Genomic DNA, 26,195 nt, shown 5'->3' with positions numbered 1-26,195 from the left:
CATGTTCCTGCAAATGGAAGAATTTCCTTCTTTATTAGGACTGAATAATATTCTGTGTGTGTGTGTGTGTGTGTGTATGACATTTCCTTTATCCATTCTTTCTTTTTTTTTTTTTTTTTTGACAGGCTCTCACTCTGTCACCCAGGCTAGAGTGCAGTGGCATGAACAAAACTCACTGTAGAGTTGAACTCCCAGGCTCAAACAATCTTCTCATCTCAGTAGCCCAAGTAGTTAGGACTACAGCTGTGTGCTACCATGCCTGGCTCATTAAAAAAAATTTTTTTTTTTTTGCAGAGACAGGGTATTTCTATATTGCCCCAGGATGGTCTTGAACTCCTGGGCTCAAGCAATCCTCCCAGCTCAGCCTCTTAAAGCACTGGGATTATAGGTATGACCTGCTATGCCCAGCCCTATTCTATTCATTTTCTGAATAACACTTAGGTTGTTTCTATATCTTGGCTATTGTGAATAGTGCTGCAATGAACATGGGAGTACAGAATTGTCTTTGAAATACTGATTTTGTTTTCTTTGAATAAATGCCCAGAAGTAGGATTGCTGGATCATATAGTAGTTTTATTCTTAATTTTTTGAAGAACTTGCATATTATTTTCCATACTGGCTGCAGCAGCAAAGTGCTTTAAATACCTAATCTCATTTAATCACTATAAAAAACCTACAAAATATTTATACCATCGTGTAATGCCAGGGTATAATGACTCTTTGATAATATATTTACCCTTAGATAATCACAGTTTTTAATCATCAAAGATCTTCCTGGTATATTATCCCTAATAAACTGAAATGTTGTCAAGATATTACAGAGTTATTTTCATTAAAGTTTGGAATGATAGAACATTTGGATTGCCCCTCTAATTAAAATCAACTAAGTAGGTCACCCTCGTCCAACTCTGCTTTCTGGTTAGTGGAGGTTTCAGTGTACTAAAAAGCTGCAAGGAAAAGGGCAGGGAGGAGGGATTCATTGCCCATATTTTGCAGAAGCAAAAACTAAGGCAATCACATCTTGAATGTATTGGAAATGGGGGACTGATTAACAACAGAAAAGCTATTTGGAGTTGTTAAAATTTGTCTCTAACTTACATTTCTAAAGTGCCTGAAAGGTGGTCTGAAAGAAAGTTGGGCATTTAACTTTTGGGTTATTATGGGTACGGATGATTTGAGCAATGGAAGAAAGAGGTATGTTTGATTAGCTTAATGATATGGGCGAGGTGGAGATGATTTCATTTTGAGGAGGAATGATTCCATTGGTCAGTATAGGAGTTTATAAATACAATATATTACAATGGCTTAAATACAATATATTACTATATATATTATATACATTATATATATAATATATATATCCCACTGATTCTCAGAAAAACTATAGGAGACTAGGTATAGGAGACTAGGTATAGGAGACTAGATATATCTCATATATATATATATATATATATCCCACTGATTCTCAGAGAAACTATAGGAGACTAGGGTTCTCTGCAGCTCTTACCTGGTGGTGAAGTCTGATACTCTTGACGTGCTTGCATGTACCCTTGGAGGAGAATCCTGACCTGCTATACGAGAGGAGATTCCCTTCATACATTTTTTCACTATCTTTACCGATGGCACTGCAATAGGATAGAAAACTCAGTGAGTTGGCACATCTCTTCACAAGGGATTTTTGGACTATTCCCCTTGGCTGAGCCATTTATAGACCCTTGACTAAGGAAAGGCTGGGGAGTCTCAGCTACAGCCTAGTTCTAAGAGGATGAATTGTAGCAAACTCTTTGGTTTCCTTCTACAGAATTAGGGAGTGTGAGAGGATTTCAATTCCATATGGTGTGTTTAAAATAAGTACCTACTGAGTAGCTGCTGCACCTTTCTAATCCATCACCCCTCCCATTTCACCCAAGTGCATTTGAGGAGTCTTCCTGCTATGGCATGTCTAGAGGTACCTTAAGATGCTAAGAAAGCATCAGTCTACAAAAATCCTGTCTCCTTCCTGCAGATGCTGCCCAGGCTTGCAATTCATTCTGCTTGGACATCACCTCCTTTTCCTTTATGTTTTCTTTGAGGCTTTCTTTATTATTAATTTTGACTTTTGAAGAATCTCGATCTTACAGTAGATGCATATCAAAGCCTTTGTGTATTTCCAAATCTGGAAATAACACAAAAGGAAATAATTCTCTCTCCTGCAGTATAGGGATACTACCATGACTTTAGGAAGGGTGATTATAAGGATACATGCAAGAATGTTGAAATTAATAGATTCAATGAGCACCATGAAGCCACTTTAATATGGAAAAATGTGACAGGTGAGCCAATACTTCTTCCTGCACCTATATGTTGATATGTAATCATGCCGTTCTTATCCTGGAACCCAGATTCAACCCAAGAATCATTTTCAACCATCTAGGCTAGGTAGGCATTGTCACACAATAAAAATTTGCACTTGCTGTTGTAATTTTTAAAAAACATATTCTAAACAATGCTTTGCAAGTTAAATACTTCCCTTCAATTTTCAAAGAGCCTGTGTAATCCACTTGTCAGAACCTGATTGCTTGGTGATCAGAGACGGAGAGATTGTCTGAGCAGAAGTTCCTAAAGAGGTGGACCACATCAAGGGGCAGTCATCACTGATACTCCTCTTCCCCTGCCCACCCAAGTGCAGAAAGGAGACGTGACCTTTTCCTACTGTCTCAACATAAGCATTATTTCTGTACTTAGACTAACCACAGTGGGGAGTTCGTGTGGGACAAGCCCTTAATCCCAGTTATCACCTCATTTTGATCAGTGGCAGACAGAAAAAGCCATGAAGATGTCTTGGCATCCCTCTTTCTTTTGATGTAATTCTTTTCTGAACCATTCTAATCCATAAAAACATCAACTGAGTCAAAACACACTTCTGAAAGAAGGACATCCTTTGGATATGTGATTTCTCAACTTAAATTGGCAGTGACTGCATCACCCAGGTGTGTTAAGAGATGGGTTTGGAATAAGTTTACCCTACCTGTAATCCTCAGAAGCCTTCACTTGACTGATGCTTCCTTATTTCAAGGTTACCTTTTGCCCTGGGGGGAATGGCTTGGGAAGAGAACACCTGAAGTAAAATCTGAGGAAGGACTAGCTGTGTTACCAACTGTCAGTCTCTAAAGGCTGGCTGGTTGTGATGGAAACTGAATTATGGAATGTCTAAGACAACATGCCAGAACTGGCCTAGGAATTACAGAACTTTTAGGAAGTCTCTCCTTTTCTCAAAGCCTAAATCTCCAGCCAATAACATTTGTCAGCTGCTAAAAAATGAGGGTTGGGGGAAGGATAAGTGGGAGGGGTGAGTGCTCTCTGTAAAACTCTCAAAATCTTTGCTAAAGCTTTGAATCTTTCCTTGAATCATTCTTAAAACCTCATCTGAAAATGCATTAATGATTTTTATAATTTTGGAAGCTTTCATAATTATGGAAGAATGTGCATGTGTGTGGGGCGGACAGAACAGCTTGTATGGAGATTGCTGATGTTTCTGATTGGTGTTGACCACCTGAAGGTCAAGGACAAACTGGCCCAAGTCATCTCTTCTGATTCCTTCCAGGTCTAAATTCTATAATTCTAATTGCGTTCAAAACGGAAGTTGAAAATTGTTTATTTACCAGGTTGCAAGACAGGGCAGATAAATAAGTTGAAACAGTTTATCCTCAGTTTCAATATTGCTTCAAGTATTTGAGGAAAAAATTTTAAGAAAAAAATAAGAAGACAAAGTCCCTTCCTCAAGGCAGTAGATAAGCAGTGAAGTTTTTCTGATTTCATTCTGTTTGATCATTTTATTTATTTATATTTCTTCTATCTGTGTATCTATCTATCTATCTGTCTATCTATCTATCTATCTATCGATCTATCTATCTATCTATCTACCTATAGCTAACAGTGTGCAATATATTTTAAATCTATTTTAGGCAAGGAAAGTTGAAATAGATTTTTCCTAACACTCTAGCTAAACTGTTAATGTCATGACTTACCATGACTTCCCTATGGATACTTTACAGATTTCTAGATAAAGCACTGGATACCTAAATAAATAAATAAATAAATAAATAAATAAATAAATAAATAAAATTTAAAAACCATGGGATCTGAGACCTGTAAATGACTAGAAAAAATGAAAGTTCTTCTAAATACATGGCCAACATTTTGGTTATCTTTCTCTTTCAAAAGGTAATTCCCTTGAAAGCAACAAGCAAATCTTTCTTTTTCTCGAATACATGATAGGACTGCATTTTAAGAAATGCTTCATATGTGATTTTCATATGGATAGCAACAATTCCACTTATTTCTATCTCCCTCAAGAAGTTTTATCACAGTTCAAATGAGTGAAAATAATGCCTATATTATTCAGATTATCCCAAATCTTCTCCAATTTACTAAATAGCTAAATTGTTGCAATTATTTATAAAATGTAGTACTTTACCACTCACTGTGACACACCTAAAAAGTGATATTACATATTCTAGCTAAAAACCACTACTTTTAGAAGCTGAAAAAACAACAGGGCAACAGAGCAAACCCATGCCTTAGTCTTGCAGAAGTGGGGTAACAGTCACCCATCTATTCCTTATTTATTTATGTATCCATTCATGATCAGAATGTCATAAAAATTATTACAGCTATGAAAAATGGCATGGATTGGCATGAAAGGAGACCAGAGCCAGAGAGGCCAAGTAGAAAGCTATTGTAGTCACTAGGATGAGAAAGAAGGCCTCAGCTGGGGCAGAAATAATGCTAACAACTGGAAATCACGGAAAGCCATACTCAACTGTACCGTTAGAAGAATAACTGCAAATGACACAAATATAGGAGTGCAATATATCTGTGTAGGGTCTTTATAGGCTTGTTATCAAGTTGCTTTTCTTTTTATTGAAATTTGGTGGACATGTAGTCCTGAACTCTTAGAGAAGAAAATATGCAGGAACCATCTCCTATTCTTTCTCCTATCTAACCTAAGACCACTGGGACCTCTGACTGTTCTTCACTGGTGCTTAAATAAGCTAAACTGGGAAGATGAGCTGGTATATTCATTAGGGTAGCAAAACCTCTACCTTTTGAGTTTGGAGTTCTCCTCCCTAGGAAACGTTGGCTGGGGTTGTTCCTCCTTAAAAAGGTCAATTAATAGTCTGGAATGTTTATATAAAAAAAAAAGTAACCCAGGGTCAAACCTAAAGAAAACTATAAAGTAAAATAAATTCATATTTGGACTACCTACTCAGCCCATTTCTTATCATTTTTTTTTCTGTCCCTAACTTTTTTTGCACCCTCTTTCCAATTTCCTTTTCAGAATTCTGCTTTCCATTAGATTTGACTCTATTGCAGAATATTAGCATTTTAATGCAGACTCTGAAACAGTTCTCAAGGGGTGAAGATTAGCAGAATTTGGGCACAACTTTCCTAAGGGCTACTTTCAAATTGCCCATTCCTTCTACTCTATCACATGTAAAGATTCTTATGTACCCCTCCTTGCCTTGGTTGGATACTACTATCCTAGGTGTTAGAAACTGCAATGAAGAAATAGCAGGTAGTGAATGGTAGAGCTGAGGCTAGGAAACTTCATGCCCAATAACTTATCTAATTCCATTAAGAAGAAGGTCAGAAAGACAATTATTCTTCCAACTCTGAAGGCTTAGCCCTACTTGTATTTATGCTGTGAACGCAAAAATCATCAGGGAATGGGTCGAGTGTGGTAGCTCACACCTGTAATCCCAGCATTTTGGGAGGCTGAGGTGGGTGGATCAAGAGGTCAGGAGATCGAGACCATCCTGGCTAACATGGTGAAACCCCGTCTCTACTAAAAATACAAAAAATAGCTGGACATGATGGCGGGCGGGCACCTGTAGTCCCAGCTACTCAAGAGGCTGCAGCAGGAGAATCGCTTGAATCTGGAAGGTAGAGACTGCAGTGAGCTGAGATCGCACTACTGCACTCCAGCCTGGGCAACAGAGAGAGACTCCATCTCAAAAAAAAAAAAGGAAAAAAAAATCAGGTAATGGGTTAAAATAAGTGTAATCTACTAGGAATTCTCTTTCAATTCTTATTTTATCTGTATTTCATTGATTGAAAAAAATAAAAAGATTCCTTTTGAGTTTGTGCTCCCATGGGTGGCATAATAATTATTATATATGCAGAACTTACTGGCTTAATGCTTTTTATATTAATATAATCAATTTGTATCTTCTTTATATACTGATATTCCCACTTAACTTTCTGAGATATGCAATGTTATTGTCAACATTTCAAAAAACTCTGAAGCACCTTGAAAATTTTAATAATTTGCCCGAAGTCACACAGTTAGTAAATGGCCAATCCAGAATTCATGTTCTTAACCAGCACTCTATTCTGTGTCTGTAAAATATTTGATTTTGAATTTAATTGGAGAACCTCTAGTGTGGTTCTAGTTTAGAAAAACGGACATAATCAAAAAAAGAGGGATTCAGAATTATAGAGCACCAGAGTTGAAAAGGGCCATAGAGACTGAGAATTCCCCTCCTTGGAGGTGATTACACTGAGACCCCAAAAGCTAACATGTTTTTCACCAACCACAGTAATCAGTGGAATAGCTGTGATCACAACTCAAGTCTTCTGAGTTCTCACTGAGTATGGTAGCGGGGAGAAACTGGTGGGACCAAGGAAGTTTAATGAACTCATTAAAGAGACAACTATTTGAAATGAGTGGACTGAGGATACTCTTAACTGGCTCTAAACCCATAAAGTATTCAACCTGATAACTGTCCTAATTCAGTCAGTGTAAGGTTTCTATGTGTCATTTATCGATAAGTTCCTAAGCTCTTTTTGAAAGTTAATTCTCTAGGCCGGGCGCGGTGGCTCAAGCCTGTAATCCCAGCACTTTGGGAGGCCGAGGCGGGCGGATCACAAGGTCAGGAGATCAAGACCATCCTGGCTAACACAGTGAAACCCCGTCTCTACTAAAAAATACAAAAAACTAGCCGGGCGAGGTGGCGGGCGCCTGTAGTCCCAGCTACTCGGGAGGCTGAGGCAGGAGAATGGCGTAAACCCGGGAGGCGGAGCTTGCAGTGAGCTGAGATCCGGCCACTGCACTCCAGCCTGGGCGACAGAGCGAGACTCCGTCTCAAAAAAAAAAAAATAAAATAAAATAAAACTATGTGGTCAAGCAACACCTTTCTAAAATAATGTTCTCTTTTGGCACATTTTAGTTAGAACCAGGATCTCCAGATTCAAATTCACACACCAATCCATTGACCTGTGAGCATTTCATGGTACTCTGCTGCCATCATCTGGCAAATTGAAGTCAGTAACACTTGATCGTTTGCTGCTTGTTACTGCAGAATCTCAGTACCAGATTAATAGAGTTCTGGCTGGAGTGCAATGGATTTGGTAATACTGGTGATTGAGGATCCATATAGGGTGGAAAAAAGAAATTATTCTAAGAGTAATGAAAGATTCTGAAGAGTATGATGACTGCATTGAAGCTAAGAAATTAGATTGTAAATTGAAAGTCTCATTAACTTATCCCTAGACATCATAAAATACATGTCATAGAAGTGGACAAAATTTGTCAGGTCTACAAATATGAAGGCAGAATCTTCTTTTTATACAGAAATATTTTAACATTTATAATAAAGTCACAAAAGTCAGCTAAAAAGGGATGATTATTTATTTTTATAAAGCATTTTTGTTTGCAGAATGACAGAAGTATATGCATGTGTATGCTTGTATGTGTAATTTCTTTTCAGAAAGTTTGGTTTGTACACTGTGTTTAAAGGCATATGTATACTGCATGAAACTATACTAAATTTACATATAATAGGATGACATGTGTAGTGAGATTATACTTTTTAGGGTATTATCTTGTTCTTTTTTGGGGGGCCCTTCCTTTAATGGGACTTTCTTCCTATTTAGTCAGACTCATCCATTGCTTCAAAAAAGATTCACATTTTTATTGAATGTAAGGAGTCCATGTTTAAATTTCCAGTCCCAAAATAAAGTCTTGAAGATACTTTAAGAAACAATATTCTTCAGACTCAAGCATTCAGTTGAACTACCCTGTAGACAATAGGGATTTCAGGATGTAGATAATAGGGATTTCAGAAAATTACATAGGAACAGTTTATTTATTTATTTATTTATTTTTGGCCATCCTGGAAATTGTCTTAAGACTTTCAAGGGGAAGTAGTAAGATTCACAGAAAATCTTACGTTAAGATAACGTTAAGACAGAGCCTTTAGTTTTGGGTGTGGAATAGCAGCAAAAAAAGCTTCATAAACTTGCTCCTCAGTGAAACAGCCCTAACTAGTGAAATTATCAAAATATAAACACACACACATTGAAAATCTCTAGAAATTGTTCTGTGAACATATAGCAAATGAAGAAAACTTGTGGCTGGGTGCAGTGGCTTATGCCTGCAATCCCAGCACTTTGGGAGGCTGAGGTGGGTAGATCACCTGAGGTCAGGAGTTTGAGAGCAGCCTGGCCAACCTGATGAAACCCCATCTCTACCGAAAATACAAAAATTAGCTGGGCGTGGTTGCAGGCACCTGTAATCCCAGATACTTGGGAGGCTGAGGCAGGAGAATCACTTTAACCTGGGAGGTGGAGCTTGCAATGAGCCGAGATCACGCCATTCCACTCCAGGATTGGGGACAGAGTGAGACTCCATCTCAACAACAACAGCAACACAAAAACTTGTATTCAGTAAAATAGACTAAATCTTAATAAGGGCATCAAGAATCTTTGGCACTTGAACCACAAACTGCTTCCTTTCCTCCAAACTCAGCTAGGTGTGATAAAAGCTTCATTCTGGACAAGTGTGCTCAAGAATGCAGGGCTTCCCCTCCCTCCAGCTCCCAATCAAAGGCTGTGCTATGTCCCTGTGAGGGACACAGCATCAGTATTTCTCATTCCCTTCCCACTCTGTGTTGCAGAAACTAAGTTTCAGGTGAGTGCAGCCTAGAGGATAGAGACTCTTTTACTCCTCACAGCTCTCATTTATAGGTGAGGCTCTGTTTAGGTATCACAGGATGAAAACAATGAAGTATTAATCTTCTTTACCCCAGCTCACCCCCAAGGCAGAGGTTTCATAGTGGGAGAAGCAAACAAAGAAGGCCAGGCTACTACTGCTAGCAGACACTACTGCTACTGTCCTACTCATAAAACAGGTGTGTCACTTCAACAGAAGCAGACTTCTTTTCCATCACCACCCACCATTCTGCAAGCTTGGGAGCAACGGCTCAGAGATTTTGCCCAGGAGGAGAGGCAGGCCATAAGAACAAAGAGCTCTGAAGCTCTGCCCAAAGGAATTGATTTTACTTGGAACAGAGTATCAAGAATTTCAAGCACAAGGGTGCTTTTTGACAACAGTGATTTTGGTGTTAAACAATTAATTGGAGGCTGGTATCTCCTTGAGAACAACAAGACAAACAATAAGTCAGAGTTTACCATAGTGAACCAGAAAAAATACAGCTAATAACTATTCTCTTAGGGACAGAACAAACTGCAAAGACTGGTCTTAGAAACCACTCTTGCAAAGGGGCCCAAATTTAATTACATAATACCATGGAGCGACAGATGCCTCAGGCATAGTAAGAAACAATAGACAGCCTGCTAGTGTAGTCTAGGAACTGGGTGTGATACCAACAGAGGCAGAGAGCTTACCACAGAGATCAGGGAAAGAGATAATTAAAATGAGCCTGCTAAAACCACCATCAGCCCAATGGTTATTAACTACTGCAGTCCAAGGCTGCACTCTCCAATGAGCAACATCAAGCTTCACACTTAGGGGAAACTGATTTTATAAAACAGTTCAGCCAAGTCACTAACCAATTAATTACACAACCAGTGACAACAACAAGCCTTGGTTTCAGAGCTGCTATAATTATCTATATTCATTTTTCAACACAAAATACGAGACATGCAAAGTAACAGGAAAACATGAGACATGCAAATTAACAGGCAAGCATGAGCCATACACAGGGTGGGGAAAGCAAGCAAAAGAAACTTTCTGTGCAAGAGTCCATGTCAGAGTTAGCAAAAAAATATTAAAAGTCAATATTCTAAATATGTTGAAAGAAATGAAGGAAATCCTGATTAAATAAAGGCATGATGACAATGTCTCCCTAAAGAAACATTATCAATAAACAAATAAAAATTTTAAGAAGAACCAAATAGAAGTTTTATAGTTGAAAAGTACATTAACTGATGTTAATTATTCACTAGAGGGGTTAATAAATTGGAGACTGTCTCCCCAAATATTAATATGTGTCTACCTAGAACCTCAAAATGTGACTGTTGTGGACTAAATTGTGTGCTACATCACGAAAAATCTTGAAACCAGCACGAGAAAAATGTGGTTTTCATATGAAACAGCTGACTTCTTATCAGAAAAAAATGGAGGTTAGAAGGCAATGAGATGTCATAAAAAAGTGCTGAAATAAACTGCCAACCAGGAATTTTATACCCAGGAAAACTACCTTTAAAAAATGAAGACGGCCGGGCGCGGTGGCTCAAGCCTGTAATCCCAGCACTTTGGGAGGCCGAGACGGGCGGATCACGAGGTCAGGAGATCGAGACCATCCTGGCTAACACGGTGAAACCCCGTCTCTACCAAAAAATACAAAAAACTAGCCGGGCGAGGTGGCGGGAGCCTGTAGTCCCAGCTACTCGGGAGGCTGAGGCAGGAGAATGGCATGAACCCGGGAGGCGGAGCTTGCAGTGAGCTGAGATCCGGCCACTGCACTCCAGCCCGGGCGGCAGAGCGAGACTCTGTCTCAAAAAAAAAAAAAAAAAATTAAGACAAGATACCAGAATAAAAAGGTAGAGGAGGGACCTCAGACAGGCTGCCCCTCCATAAAAATAGAATAAACTGGCGAAACTTGTGAGAATTATTTTATTTTTCAGAACTCTGGAAACTAACCAACAGGAGCCATGGAAACATTTAGTCAAGATAAATAAATAGATAGCAGTAAGAGATACAAGATTTGTGCTGTTTTAATTTACACTAGTTTCATCTCTAGCTCCACAGCTCATTGATAGCTTTCAAAATGTAATACTCCATATTCTTGACACTAGAGGGAGTACAGCAGAAATACAGTTCTTCAAAAGCCTAATTTCCAAAGAAGAGTCATTATTGGACTTGTCTGGTGGTTCCCTGGATAACCCTACTTGAATGGCTTGTCTTTTGCAACCTCATTTGCATTTGTCTAGTGCTATAAGCCTATCCCCAGGGAGTGTTATCAAATATATTAACGTCATCTGTGCCTGAGGCAACACATAGCAGGGCAAATTGAAGACCAAATAAAAGCATAAAAGGAAAACTGAAGAATAAAATGTCTTCTTATTTATAAGGGACTTTGAAAAATTCTGGAATGTTACTGGAAATCTAAATGACAATGAAGATGCCCAGAACTTTGCAAAGCAGTATGCAAAAACAGAAAGGACTGAGACGTTCCAAAGCTCTCATCTCTGACTGACCTTGAGGTTTCATAAAAGCAGAAAATGAAGGTTAAACAGAGTTGTCAACTTTTCAGCTGAATATTGAAGGCATGCCCCAACACAAACACAGAATCCTTTGACAAAGACTGAGAAACTTCTTGGTTCCAGGTGTTTAACAAAAATCATTGTCCAATTATAAGCTTACCACTAAACTAACAGAGTAGAAAATCCAATGGCCACAAATGACAGAGATGTAGACTTTGGGAAAGTCTACTGGAGAATCTGATTTCCATAAATAACACATTATAACCTGTGTAATGTCCAATTTTTGACAAAATGTTACAAGACTTGGAAAGAAACAAGAAAGATAAAAATACACAGGGAAAGGCTCTCAATAGACACTGTACTTGAGAGAAACTCAGATATTGTACTTACCAGTCAAATACTTTTAAAATCAGCTAATTGAAATATATTTGAAGAGCTTTAAAAGCCTATATATAAAGAACCAAAAGGAATATGAGAATGATGTCTCACAAAATAGAGAATATCATTAAATAGCTACAATTTTTTTAAAGTAGAAATCTTGGAGTTCAAAGTACAATAACTGAAATAAAAACTTGACAAGAAGAACTAAAGATCAGACATGAGCATGCAAAAAAAAAAAAAAAAAAAAAAAAAGAATCAGCATACTCAAAGATAGGTGAATGAAGATTATCCAGTTTGAGAGACAGAAGGAAAAAGGAATTAAGAAAAATGAGGACAGCCTAAGGGACTGCTGGGACACTGGGACATTATCAAGTGTACCAAAGGATTTAATGATAGATACAGGAGGAGAGTAAAGAAAGGGGTAGAGTGAGTATTTGAAGAAATAATGGCCAATAACTTCTCAAAGGTTGAAAAACATTAATCTGCACAACTAAAAAGCTTAATAAACTCCTAGTAGGATAAATTTAAAGAGATCAACACGTGGAGACACATCATAATCAAAAACGTGAAACTCAAAGACAGAGAATCTTCAAATCAGCAAGACAGAAGTGACTCATTGTGCACAAAGGATGACCAATCAAATTGAAAGCTATTTCTAATCAGAAACAATACAGGCCAGAAAGAAGTAGGATGAAATATTTAAAGTGCTGAATGAGAAACAACTACCAACAAAGAATTTAATAGCTAGCAAAACTATCCTCCAAAACTAAAGGATAAATTAAGACATTTTTAAGATTAACAAGAACTTAGGTCTTGTTGATATATGACAAACCCTACAATAAATACTAACAGGATTCCTTGAGGCTGAAATAAAAGAACATTAGGCTGTAATTCAAATCCATAAGAAGAAATAAAAATCACACACACACACACACACACACACACACACACACACACACACACACCCCAACCTATACTTAACCAACCCTATAAACCAACTATACTTAACAGACATCCATATAACATTCCATCCAACAACAGAATAATACATGATCTTTCCAAGTATACATTGAATAGTCTCCAAGATAGACCGTGTATTAGACAACAGAGCAAGTCTTAAAATATGATAAGAATTTGTCATATAAAGTATGCTTTCCAACTACAATGGAATTAAATAAGAATACAATAAAAGAGAAAATTAGGAAAATTCACAAATATGTGAAAGTAAAAACAACACATTTCTAAATAATGGGTCAAAGCCATACAAAAAAAAGAAAACAGAAAACACAGGGAAATTATAAAATATTTTAAATCAATGAAAATAAAAATGTAACACATTAAAAATACACCATGCTCCTAAAGGTGCTTAGAGGGAAATTTTTAGATATAAATGCCTATTTATTTATTTATTTATTGAGAGAAGTCTTTCTCTGTCAACTAGCTTGGAATGCAGTGGCATGATCTTGGCTCACTGCCGCCTCTGCCTCCCGGGTTCAAGTGACTCTCCTGCCTCAGCCTCCTGAGTAGCTGGGACTGCAAGCATGTGCCACCACACCTGGCTGATTTTTGTATTTTTAGTAGAGAAGGAGTTTTGCCATGTGGACCAGTCTGGTCTCGAACTCCTGATCTCAGGTGATCCGCCAGCCTTGGCCTCCCATAATGCTGGCATTACAGGTGTGAGCCACCGCAGCTGGCCGCCTAGATTTTTTCCTATTTAAAAGAAAGGAAAAATCTGAAATCAATTACTTCAATTAATGTTTCACCTTAGGTGACACTGAACAAAGGAAGGCAAGTTAGCTCAAATCTAGAAGAAAGGAGGAAATAATTAAAATTAGAATGAAAATAAATAAATTATAGAATAGAAAAAATTAGAAAAACATCCATTAGGAAAGTTGTTCTTTTTGAAAAGATCAACAAAATAGATAAACATTGTAGCAAGTTTGGCTGTAAAATAAGAGAACACTCATGTTACCAAAGTAAAAAACGAAGGACAGATTATTACTACCATTCTGAAAAAATAAAAGAAATACAAAGCAATACTTATGTATATCATATGTACACAAAAGTATACAACATGTATACTTATATGACCAGACATATACTCATATGAATAGATGTATATAAGTCAATAAATTTGATAATGTAGATTAAATGAACAAATTGGCAGAAAGACGAAACTACCAAAACTGTCTTAGGAAGAAGTAGAAAACCTGAAAAACTTATAACATGTAAAGAGTTTGATTAATAATAAAAGATGTTAAGTTAGGCCCTGATTGCTTCACAAGTAAAATTCTGTTAGATGCTTAAAGAAGATTTAACACAAATCCTTCACAAACCCTTTCAAAAAATAAAAGAGGAGGGAATTTCCAATTCATTCTATGGGGCCAGTTTTAACATGCTGGCAAAAGCAGACAAAGACATACAAGAAAAGGAACCTAAAGACCAAAATTTGTATTGAATACAGATTAAAAATTTCTCAACAAAATGCTAGCAAATCAAACCCAACAATATGTAAAAAAGATTCTATACTATGACCAAGTGAGATTTCTCTCAGAAACACAAGGTGGGTTTAACATTTGGATATCAATTGTCACATTAATATTATAAAATACAAAACACACATGATTATCTCAATAAAGCAAAAAAAAAAAAAAAAAAACTGACAAATATCAGAGCCCTTCATGAAAAAAAAATCTCAACAATTTAGGAATAGAACAGAACCTCCACAACCAAATAAAGAGCATCTATGAAAAATTCACCGCCAACATCACAACTAACGGTGAAACATTGAATGCCTTCCCCCTACAGTCAGGAACAAAGTAAAAATACAAGCTCTCACCACTTCTATTTAACAATGTACTGATGGTTCTGTCAGGGCAATTAGGCAAGAAATGAAATAAGAGACAATCAAAAAACTATTACAACTAATAAACACATTTATTAAGGTTGCAGGATATAAGATCAATATACAAAATTCAATTGTACCCCTATATACTACAAATGAACCATCTGAAAATAAAGCTAAGAAAACAATTTTATTTACAATAGCAATAAAAATACTTACTAAGCAAATTAACAAAAGTAGTACAAAACCTGTGATCTGAAAACTATAAAACACTGTTCAAAGAAATTAAACAGGATCTAAACCTCGCCATAATCAATCACCTCTCATCAGGTTCCTCCCTTGACTCATGGGGATTACAATTCAAGATGAGATTCAGGTGGGGACACAGATCCAAACCATATCAATAGATCAGAATATTTAATATAATTAAGATTTTTCCAAAATTGATCTATAGATTCAAAAGGCTCACAGTTAAAATCCCAGCTAGCTTCCTTGCAGAAATTAACACATTGATCCCGATTCATATGGAAATGCAGAAATCCAGATTAAAAAAAATAATCTTGAAAAAGAATAACAAAGTTGGAGGACTCATTGTTCCCAGTGTCAAACTTACCACAAAACTATAGTAAAGTGTGGTACTTGCACAAGGTTACACATATGGATTAATAGAATACAATTGAGACCCAGAAATAAACTCAGATATTTAAAGTCAATTGTTTTTTGACAAGAATAGTTTTTGAATAAATGAATTTTGGGACATCTGGATAGCCACAATGAAAAGAGTAAAGTTGGATCCTTTTCTTATTCCATAAATGAAAATCACTCAGAATAGATCATAGAGGCTGTGCATATTGGCTCGTGCCTGTAATCCCAGCACTTTTGGAGACTGAGGCAGGTGGCTTACTTAAGCCTAGGAGCTCCAGACCAGCCTGAGAAATATGATAAAACCCCATCTCTACAAAAAATGCAGGGCTGGGCATGGTTGTGTGCACCTGTGGTCCAAGTTACTTTGGAGGCTGAGGCAGGAGGATCTCCTGAACCCAGGAGGTTGAGGCTGCAGTCAGCCATGACTGTACTACTGCACTCCAGTCTGGGTGATGGAGTGAATCCTTGTCTCAAAGGAAAAAAAATCACAGATCTAAATGTAAGAGCTAAAAATACAGAATTTTTAGAAGAAAGTTTTGGAGTAAATATTGCTGACCTTAGGTTGGTCAAAAGCTTCCTAGATACTGCACAAAAACACAAGTGACAAAATAAAAAATACATCATTGAACATCATCAAAACTAAACAATTTTGTGATTCAAAGTATGTAACAAAAATGAAAAGCAAAACCACAGAATGGGAGAAAATGTTTGCCAATCATACATTTGATAAGGGCCTATATATTCAGAATATATAAAGACCTTATACAACTCAATAGTAGAAAGACAATAATCAAATTTAAATATAGGATCTAAGTAGTTATTTCTATAAAGAAGATATGTAAAAGGTCAATGAGATCCTCATGAAAAAATGCCATTTAGGAAAATTTAGATCAAAACCATAATGAGATATCACTTTACAACCATTAGGATGACCACTATTTTCTAAAATGAAAAATAAGTGTAGATGAGAATATAGAAAAATTGGAACCTTTCTGCATTTCTGGTGGGAATATAAAATGGTGTAACTGCTGTGGACAATAGTGTGGTGATTCCGCAGATAATGAAACATAGAATTTGCATTTGATTTAGTAATTCTACTTCTGGGTGTATACATTAAAAAAATGGAAAGCAGGAATTTGAACAGATATTTTTGCCCTAATTGCATAGCAGCATTATATACAATATGGAAAGGGCGGAAACCAAAGGGCGGAAACCACCCAAATGTCCATCAATAGATAAATGTAGATAAATGTATAACAAAATGAGGTATAGATCTATACAACAGAATAATATTCAGCAAGAAAGGAAATGAGGTTTTTGGTGTTTTTTGTTTTTTTTTTTTGAGACAGAGTCTTGCTGTGTCCCCCAGGCTGCAGTGCAGTGGCACGATTTTGGCTCACTGCAACCTGCACCTCCTGGGTTCAAGAGATTCTCCTGCCTCAACCTCCCAAGTAGCTGGGATTACAGGTACGCACCACCACACCCAGCTAATTTTTGCATTTTTAGTACAGACGGGGTTTCAACATGCTGGCCAGGCTGGTCTTAAACTCCTGACTTCAAGTGATCGGCCCACCTTGGCTTCCCAAAGTGCTGGGATTAAAGGCATGAGCCATTGTACCCAGCTGAAATGAGGTACTGATACATGCTACAGCGTGGCTGAATAAAAGTAGCCAGACACAACAAGCCACAAACTATAGGATCTTTTGTGTGTGTGTGTGTGTGTGTAATGACCAGAATAGGAAAATCTACAGTGACAGAAAGTAGACTAGTGTTTTTTTCCAGGGCTGTGGGTTGAGAAGGAGTGACTTCTATTGGGTATGGGGTTTCTTTTTGAGGTGAGGAAAATGTTCTCAAATTGATTGTAGTGATGACCACACAACTCTATTTGTATAAAGAAACTCATTGAATTGTACACTGTAAATGGATATATATTTATTTCATGGTATTTGAGATATATCTGAATAAAGATGTTATAAAAGTAGGACAGAGCCTGATCTTTGAGAAAGAACTCAGTTCTCCACCCCCCTCCCTGCCACAGCGCTTCAGGTTGATAAGGGGTGACTAGGCCAGGAAAATATGATATTTGTGTGATGTGCAAGCAGAAAAATGAGAGAGATGCTTCCCTTTTCATATGGATTCTCGGTGGGGTGCTCCTGAAACAGTGTCTAGCAACAACGCAAGAGGATCACAGAAGAAGAAACATGATAGTGTCTGTAAGCAGGGAGAAATGTGGAGAGAAACCCACCGAGGTTCCCACATCCTGACATACAAATGCAGATACAGGAGGAGAGTTAAAAATCCCAAACAGCAGAGAGACTAAAATGACATTAGGCCAATGAAGGTGCCACAAACACACCAAGCAGAATGGATTATCTTCAGTAACGGTGCTGGGGAAACTGGATATCCATATGCAGAAGAATGAAACTGGGCCCCTTTCTTTCACCCCATACAAAAATTAACTCGAAATGGATTAAACACTTAAATGGAATACCCAGAACTTCAAAACCACTAGAAGAAAATAATGGTTCAAGATTTTAAACTAGGCAAATATTTTTATTGCTAAGACTTCAAAAGCACAGGGAACAAAACCAAAAATAAACAAATGGTGCTATATTAAACCAAAACCTGCATAGCAAAAACAATCAACAAACAGAAGAGACACCTGTAGAATGGGAGAAAATATTTGCAAACCATTCATCTGACATGAGACTAATATCCAGAATATACAAGGAACTCGATGGCAAAAAAAAAAAATCTGATTAAAATAGGAAAAAGATTTGAATAAACATTTTGCAAAAGACATACAAATGGTATATAAGTATGTTTAACATCATTAATTATCAGAGAAATGCAAATCAAAACTACAATGAGTTATCATTTTACTCCAGTTACAATGACTATTATGAAAAAGACAAAAAATAAAACAAAACAATAGATGCTGACAAGGATGTGGAGAACAGGGAACTCATACGCTGTTGGTAGAAACGTGAATTAGTATAGCTGCTATGGAAAACTGTATGGGAATTCATCAAAAAAACTAAAAGTAGAACTACCATATGATCCAGCAATTCTACCACTGTGTATCTATAAAAAAAAATCAGTGTATCAAAAAGGTATCTGCACTTCCATGTTTATTGTAGGACTATACACAATAGCTAAGTTATGGAAGCAACCTAAATGTACACCAAAAGATAAATAGATAAAGAAAATGTGATACGTATGAACAATGAAATACTATGTAGTCATTAAAAAGGATGAAATCCTGTTATTAGCAGCAACATGAATGAGACTGGAGGACATTAGGTTCACCACATGTTCACCCATACATGGGAGCTAAAAACAACTGAGCTCATGGAAGTAGAGACTCGACTTGTGATTATTAAAGGATGAGAAGGCAAGAGGGAAGGGAAGATGGGGAGAGATTAGTTAAAGAATGCAATGTTACAGCTGGACAGGAGCAACAATTTCTAGTGTCTTTCATAGTTAACTATAATTTATTGTATATTTTCAAAAGACTAACAGGGAGGAATCTGAATGTTCACAACACGAAAATGACAAAAGTTTGAGGTGATGGATGGACATGCTAATTACCCTGATTTGATCATTACACATTGTATATCTATATCAAAATATCACCCTGTATTTCAAAAATATGTGCAATTATTACATGTGAACTAAAAGTAACAGAAAAAAATTTAAAAAGGAATGAAAAGACAAGGATTACTGAAAAGAGTTTTTGCAGACTTCAAGACTAGGAGAATGGATTTCAGTAACAAGTGATAGAGCCTGACCCAAAGCCGGGAGGAGCAGATTCATTGGTTGTGGACTCAGAGGTGACAGAAGGTGACAACGACAGACCAAAGTTAATGAGGAACCTCAGGAGGAATCAGTGAAGACTTGCGGTTCACTGCAAGAACCCTCATGATGCTAAGCCAGCTTACTCTTGCATTTAAATAGCTTTCTGAGAAGAAGGAGAGAATAAGAATCTTAGGGATGAAAATAGTCCTGATAGAAAATTCCTATTTTGAATTGACTAAGTTTAAATTCTGAAACACTGGAGTTTTACACAAAGAGTCTGAATGTACCTGGACGAAGCTAAGTTTTTTTGGTTTTTTTTGTTTTTTTCCCTCTGCCACCCAGGCTGGAGTGCAGTGGTATGATCTCGGCTCACTGCAACCTCCGCCTCCCAGGTTCAAGCAATTCTCTGCCTCAGCCTCCCAAGTAGCTGGGATTACAGATGCACGCTGCCACACCCAGCTAATGTTTGTATTTTTAGTAGAGACGGGGTTTCACCATCTTGGCCAGGCTGGTCTTGAATTCCTGACCTTGTGATCCATCCCCCTTGGCCTCCCAAAGTGCTGGGTGAGCCACCGTGCCCGGCCGAGACTAAATTTTAAACCAGAAGGGACTAAGTGATTATGAATGCTTGAGATTAATTTTTCCATTTCTGCCATTAAATGGAAAAGGGTGTTGGTAAACTGCTGAGTTCAGTTAGAGAAAATAGAGAAAATTACATTCCCTCGGCACCATGTCAGGATGAGTAAACTTTAAACTTCTTACCATCCATTAAGGAAACAGAGTACTCAAGGTATGGTCATGAAGTAGCATCCTCACGGCCAACCAAGTGGTCAGATATAGGCTGAATTTTCAGTCTGAAGTTGTGAAAAACTGTGAAATCATGAAAAAGCAATGGGCTGAAAGTCAGCATGCCTGAGATTGAGTTTGGTGATGTCACTAACTGGCTATGTGACTTTGGAATAACGTGACTGGATCTCTTAAAACGCATTTGCTTGTCTTTAAAGGAACTGAATTAGATAACTAGTTAGGTTTCTTCCAACTCTAAAACACTGATTCTCACCTCTCATGTGGCCAGTGAGGAAATGTCTGCCACTTCCTGGCCAAGTTCAAGTGGACATTGCCTTTTAAGAGATGGAACCCTCTTCTCTTTCCTCAGGCAGCTCCCTAGAGGCTGGGCTAAGGACGGCCAGAAATAAAGTGCAATTACCTGTGACGTGCTGCCGGCTTCTGCTTTTACAGCCACAGTTTGTAATTAGCTCAGGAATAAACACATCGTCGTGACAGACCGAACAGTAAAACAAGGCTCTGGACAATGAAAGAAAACCAAGAATGACTTATGTGAGTCTTAACACAAAGGAGGCATGGTGCTGACTCAGTGGGCCTCCCACTAAGCTGTAGTTGCTTTAGTGCTTTTCCCCCATAAAGTAATAAAAAAATTACCTTTTGACTTCCTTTGGAGTTTCAGCAATAAAGAAGCCTAGTGTGTTCTTATGTATCCTAACTTGTGCAGGTGGATTTAGTATCAGACCACTGGAAACGAAAAATAAACACACAGTAATGTTTCCCTCTGATTTCAGTGGCAATAGTTGGTGCCTCTTTCTGTTATGATCAATGGATTCTCTAAGTTGCTAAGTTAATCATATTCAACCTCCTCTTACTGCCAAACACAGTGGAGAGTGTGAATTTGACATCTGTAATTCTTTGTTTGATTGGGGCTGACTATGCAGAGGGGAGCCAGGGAACAACTTGATCACTGAGCTGAACACACAGTGGACCTGCGGGGAAGCCTCTCCCGGATTCTGTCACGCATCTGAGACGGTCCGACCACTCAGGTGCATGATATCTTTTTGATTTAAGCTATCAAATAACAAATATGCTGAGACCACACAGTTTCCAGGCTTAGCGTCATACTAGTAGTGCTCATCTTTAGGCCACTTGCCATTTAAAATTAATGTTTAACTAACCAGCTGGATTCAAAAGTTTCTTATATTCAACTATGCACTTTTTGAGGTTATGCATTTCTTTTGATTTCAGTTTTGTTTATTTTGATTGCCAGATTTCTGAGAGCAGGAACCATGTGAACTATTTCTATTATTATCTTACTTGAACCTTTTGATTTTCTATTTTCTTGTGGTTTACGTGTTTGAGAATATTGTATTATAATTTTCTGTCCATGATACTCTTTGATGCAGTATTCTGCTATGCTTTTCAAATTACCCACATTTCTCCATGTTTATCAGGATCTCCTGCCTTTATTTCCTTCATTTCAGATGTCTATGGTGAGGTCTTACAACCCTATAATTCCCCTCACTTTTTGCAGAATGGAAGTTCTTCTTTCCTCCTTTAAAAATCATCCCTTCTCTTGTATTCACATTGGAATGAGGTGAAGTTTTAATTCTGGCAAAGCTTATTCTGTTGTTGGGATACTCACACCTTTCAAGTGTTAGAGACCCCTCACAAAAGTAAATGAGCTTGCACAGCTGAAGTTCTTCAGTCTTATGCCAAGAACAGACCCAGGCTGTATAGCTGTGTTCAGGTAGATTAGTACCTAAGACAATGGATGGACTTTTCTGAGTATTTACTGACTTATATTAATGAGTGAAATAATTGGTTTTAACTTTGGAAGGAAAAGACAAAACAACAGTGGCCCCTTAAATATTATTGGCTGATGCTCACTAAGTAGCAGATGCATGCTTAGTTGTGTCTTACACAGTCTTGTTTTTTTTTTTTTTTTTTTTTGAGATGGAGTTTCACTCTTGTTGCCCAGGCTGGAGTGCAATGGCACGATCTCGGCTCACTGCAACCTCTGCCTTCCGGGTTCATGTGATTCTCCTGCCTCAGCCTCCTGAGTAGCTGGAATTACAGGTGCATGCCACCACACCCGGCTGATTTTTCGTATTTTTAGTAGAGACAGAGTTTCACCATGTTGGACAGGCTGATCTCAAACCCCTGACCTCAGGTGATCCACCCGCCTCGGCCTCCCAAAGTGTTGAGATTACAGGCGTGAGCAACTGCACCCGGCCACTCCTATTTTTTTTTTTTTTTTAAGGAGAGAGGTTTCTCTGAACTCATATTAAATATCTAGCTACTGTCACAATAAAACACATATTTGACTGTATTTGAGAAAAGAGGTGAGCCTCTCTTAAGGACTTTCCTAATGTGGTGTTTTTAGTTGATTCCCTCTTTATGATTTGGCAAGTTGCTCTATCAGAGAATGTTTGTCCCTGAAAGAAAATCATTATAGTATGTGACTGGGGTCAGACCCAGCTTCATCTGTTAGCAGGTGACAAATAATTCCCTAAGAAAAATTCTTATAATTCTCGAAGCCTTTTGCAACTCTTACAATCTCTTCAAACTTGCCAATTAGAAGAGGAATTAAAAGGTGAGAAAAGATAGGTTTTCTCCTCAGAATTTCAACATATTTGCTTAAAGTCCAACTATTTAAACGTTCTGTTTTCCTTCTACCAATAACGGCAGCAGTGAATTTGCTACAGGATGGTTACAGAAGCACAGCCCTGGAGCCAGAGGACCTGAATTCAGATCCTGGCTCTGCCACTTGGGTGTTGTGTGAGGTTGGGAAATCATTTAGCTTTCTGTGGTTCACCTTCCTCCTCTGTAAAATGAGACTAATAATGATAGTACCCATCTCACAGCACTGTTGTGAGGATTATTCAAGAGTTAACATATGTAACAGGTCTATAGCAGTGTTGGTCACAAAGTATCAATCATGTAAGGGAATGTTCTTATCAATACATTTGCCAAATAAGAACTTAATCCCTTTGATTCACCTGACTTCCGAGTGATAAGGTAAAGTTAAATCTCTGTTTCCGTAAATCCCCCTTTCATTGGGGTACTTGTGTGTTAGGTAGTAAACAGGACCTCTTAAATCTATGTGAGATTAGTTGCTAAATAAATATCCATGTTTCTGGTCTGTAATGTCCTAACCATCATCTTAATAAAGTTTACAGAAATCTAGAATGTTAAGAGGTGGAAAGGATCTTAAGGGCATGTGGTTGTAGTTTCCAGATTCCAGTGAATAAACCAAATATATCATGGAGACTTGAGAAAGAATTCTCAGGCTCACCCTTGGTTTTGCAGTCAAAAGTAGGGTTTTGGAATCTCTAAGTCTTTAAAACTTATGCAAACAGGTCAGGCACAGTAGCTCACACCTGTAATCCCAGCACTTTGGGAGGCTGAGGTGGGTGGATCACCTGAGGTCAGGAGTTTGAGACTAGCCTGACCAACATGGTGAAACCCCGTCTCTACTAAAAATACAAAAATTAACTGGGTGTGGTGCACACGCCTGTAATCTCAGCTACTCAGGAGGCTGAGGCAGGAGAATCGCTTGAACCTGGGAGGTGGAGGTTGCAGTGAGCTGAAATTATGCCATTGCACTCCAGCCTGGGCGACAAGAGTAAACTCCATCTCAAAAACAAAAACAAAAAGACTTATGCAAGTAATTCTGACATATAAGCCACGTGGTTGAAAGCTAAAGTTGTTACTAAAACTTGATAAAATTTTGGGCCAGTCTGAAACCCAAACTACTGTGACCTGTTTCTAGTAGGAAGCCCATATGCAGATGTTTACATTCAGAGGTTTTGATTGTGAGATTTTCTTGAGCACAGCAGGATTTTTAAACAGAACTTAGGCAGACAGACAATACTACTTGTTATTCTCTTATTAACGACTTGCTTTTTACAATATCCTACTGATGTCTTCTACCCAGAGGCCTTCTACAACCTCTCAACTCAGATAGGTCTTTGCTTCTTTCCAAACTTTTCACATATAATAATTCCTTTATAGTCCATCTGATATAATTGAAAATTATTTCATTTTGAATGTTTTCCTATAATTTTACAATTTCTGGTAATGTCAATTTTAGAACAGGAAGGTGTGTTAGAGTTTCATTAACTCTATTTCCTCATTCTACAAATGATGAATCCTTCTCCACGGCCACAGGGCCAGCAAATCAGTCAGGATCAGAATCTAGTCTGTTAATTCCTATTTAGCACAAGTTAATTTTTCACTAAAAAGTACACATGAGCCAACACACACCCTTTCTTGCCCTCATCCCATTTAAGCCCCACCCCTTTTCTTTTTTTTTTTTTACAGATCTTTTTCTCTATATTATAGTATGTATTTGTCTTTCTTTTCCTCCTTTTCTCCCATTTGTTTATGTATATTTCATTTGCTCTGAATTTTATTTCGCATTACGTGATAACTTCTCTTACTTTCATATTTATTCACTTATGGGTTTTTGGGAAATGCTGATGTCCGGTGATGTAACGTCTCCTTTATCTACTCTATCAACAAAAGCCTTTGTCCAGTCGGCTGGTCAGATTCCCATTTTGGCATATTTTGTGCTTTACTTTTTCAAAAATTATTTTTTGGAGATAGAGTCTTGCTCTGTCACCTAGGCTGAAGTGCAGTGGCATGATATCGGCTCACTGCAACCTCTGCCTCCCAGGCTCAAGCGATTCTCATGCCTCAGCCTTCCAAGTAGCCGGGATTACTGGCCCAGGTGCACCACCACGCCTTGCTAATTTTTATATTTTTAGCAGAGACTGGGTTTCACCATGTTGGCCAGGATGCTCTCGAACTCCTGGCCTTAAGTGATCCACCCACCTTGGACTCTCAAAATGCTGGTATTACAGGCATGAGCCACTATGCCATGCCCAGCATTGTCCTTGACTTTTCATGGCCAGTGTTTGTGGGAACATTTTTATTACAAATAATTCAATTTTGTGGTATTATTTCATGGTCAAGATCTGGCAATATTAAAAGAAACAGTTCTGAGAAGGTGACCATTTCTTCTCCTCTCTGCTCCTGAGAGAGGACTGGGGTAGGGTCTGAGGAACAAAAGGGAAGTGTTTATCTAAGAGGGTCACCACCCTAACCCGTGTCATCAGAGACAGCACAGCAGAGGAGCCAGGGAGCCCCAGAGGCTGCCTCTCAGCCAATCCACCAAAGGGAAAAAGCTTAGTTATAGCTGCATCTTTGGAAAAAGTCTTAATCACAAAGATTCTCCAGAAAAAAAAAAAAGAAACAAAACTGAAGAGATGAGCAGACTTATTGGTACCAGAAACCATCTGTAAAGAGGGACTTGTATTTGATGGCTATCAACAGGAGGTGCATCTTCAGAAAGCAGAGCCTGGGAAAGAAGATGAGGAGTCATAAAGAGAGCAAGGGGTCAGTGAACAAAAAAATAACTAACACTCTGTGCCCTGGGCCTAGAGGGAAACCAACATCTTAGAGGAAAGAACTCCCAATATGGAATGATCCCTTGTAAGTGAAACTACCTAAAGTAACCAACAGCCACTGCACCAACTGGGACAGAGATGAAATTGCCCCACCCCAACTGTGAACTGCTAAGTTGCAAGGACCCTGGGCTGTCCCTTCTTAGATCAGTTTGTAATGGAGCCTGGCCTATAGTGGGCCCTCAGTGAACGTTGTTGAAAGAATGTTGTTGTCTGAAGAATGAGGGAAGTATTTCACTTCACTTACTGGGCAACTTCAGGAAAGCTCATTCCAGTAAAGTCATCAGAGAGACGTTGGGTCAGAATATTGTTTTTCATGCTATTCAAGAAGTGTTTCTGCCAGGTCTGTTTAGGTGTAACCTGGAATACATAATCATGCCACATGAAGCAAAATGACAAGGAATGTGGAACGTTAGAATTCACATTGCATATTCTGCTAAGCACAAATGAGTCTTCATTGCATGTAAGTCATAAAAAGGAGAATTATCGTAGTGCCTAACTAGAGAATGTTAAAGGAATAACTAAAAAGCTAACTCCATCTTAACTATTTTCACCAGAGTTCAGGATGAGGCAGACACATCATTACTTATTTTCTTTCCAGATGGTGTTCAAGTTTCCTTGTTGGCAGTGAGAATTCTCCATCGCCAAGTCCTGATTTCAGCTTTTGAGTTAGTAAAAATCAGATGGGAAAGTTAATGTGGAATCTAAATTATCTCTCTCTGGATATTACTATTCAAGATTGGTTTAAAATATTTTAGTTTTCTACTAACCGTATACCT

At 38.0% G+C, this 26,195-nt stretch overlaps 1 protein-coding gene across 1 annotated transcript in view; it reads right to left on the bottom strand.

Annotated features, from left to right (window-relative positions):
* Window positions 1-26,195, bottom strand: part of KCNU1 (potassium calcium-activated channel subfamily U member 1) — a 168,085-nt gene that overhangs the window by 82,273 nt on the left and 59,617 nt on the right. The window contains exons 15-19 of the mRNA XM_023214649.2: window positions 25,664-25,776; window positions 25,239-25,310; window positions 20,600-20,689; window positions 20,367-20,464; window positions 1,508-1,625 (exon numbers count right to left, since the gene is read on the bottom strand). Coding sequence (XP_023070417.1) covers window positions 1,508-1,625; window positions 20,367-20,464; window positions 20,600-20,689; window positions 25,239-25,310; window positions 25,664-25,776 — 491 coding nt within the window. The remainder of the gene's footprint in view (window positions 1-1,507; window positions 1,626-20,366; window positions 20,465-20,599; window positions 20,690-25,238; window positions 25,311-25,663; window positions 25,777-26,195) is intronic.

The sequence above is a fragment of the Piliocolobus tephrosceles genome, chromosome 7 (genome assembly GCF_002776525.5).
Source record: "Piliocolobus tephrosceles isolate RC106 chromosome 7, ASM277652v3, whole genome shotgun sequence".
Taxonomy (NCBI): Eukaryota; Metazoa; Chordata; class Mammalia; order Primates; family Cercopithecidae; genus Piliocolobus; species Piliocolobus tephrosceles.
This window is presented reverse-complemented; position numbering and strand designations above follow the sequence as displayed.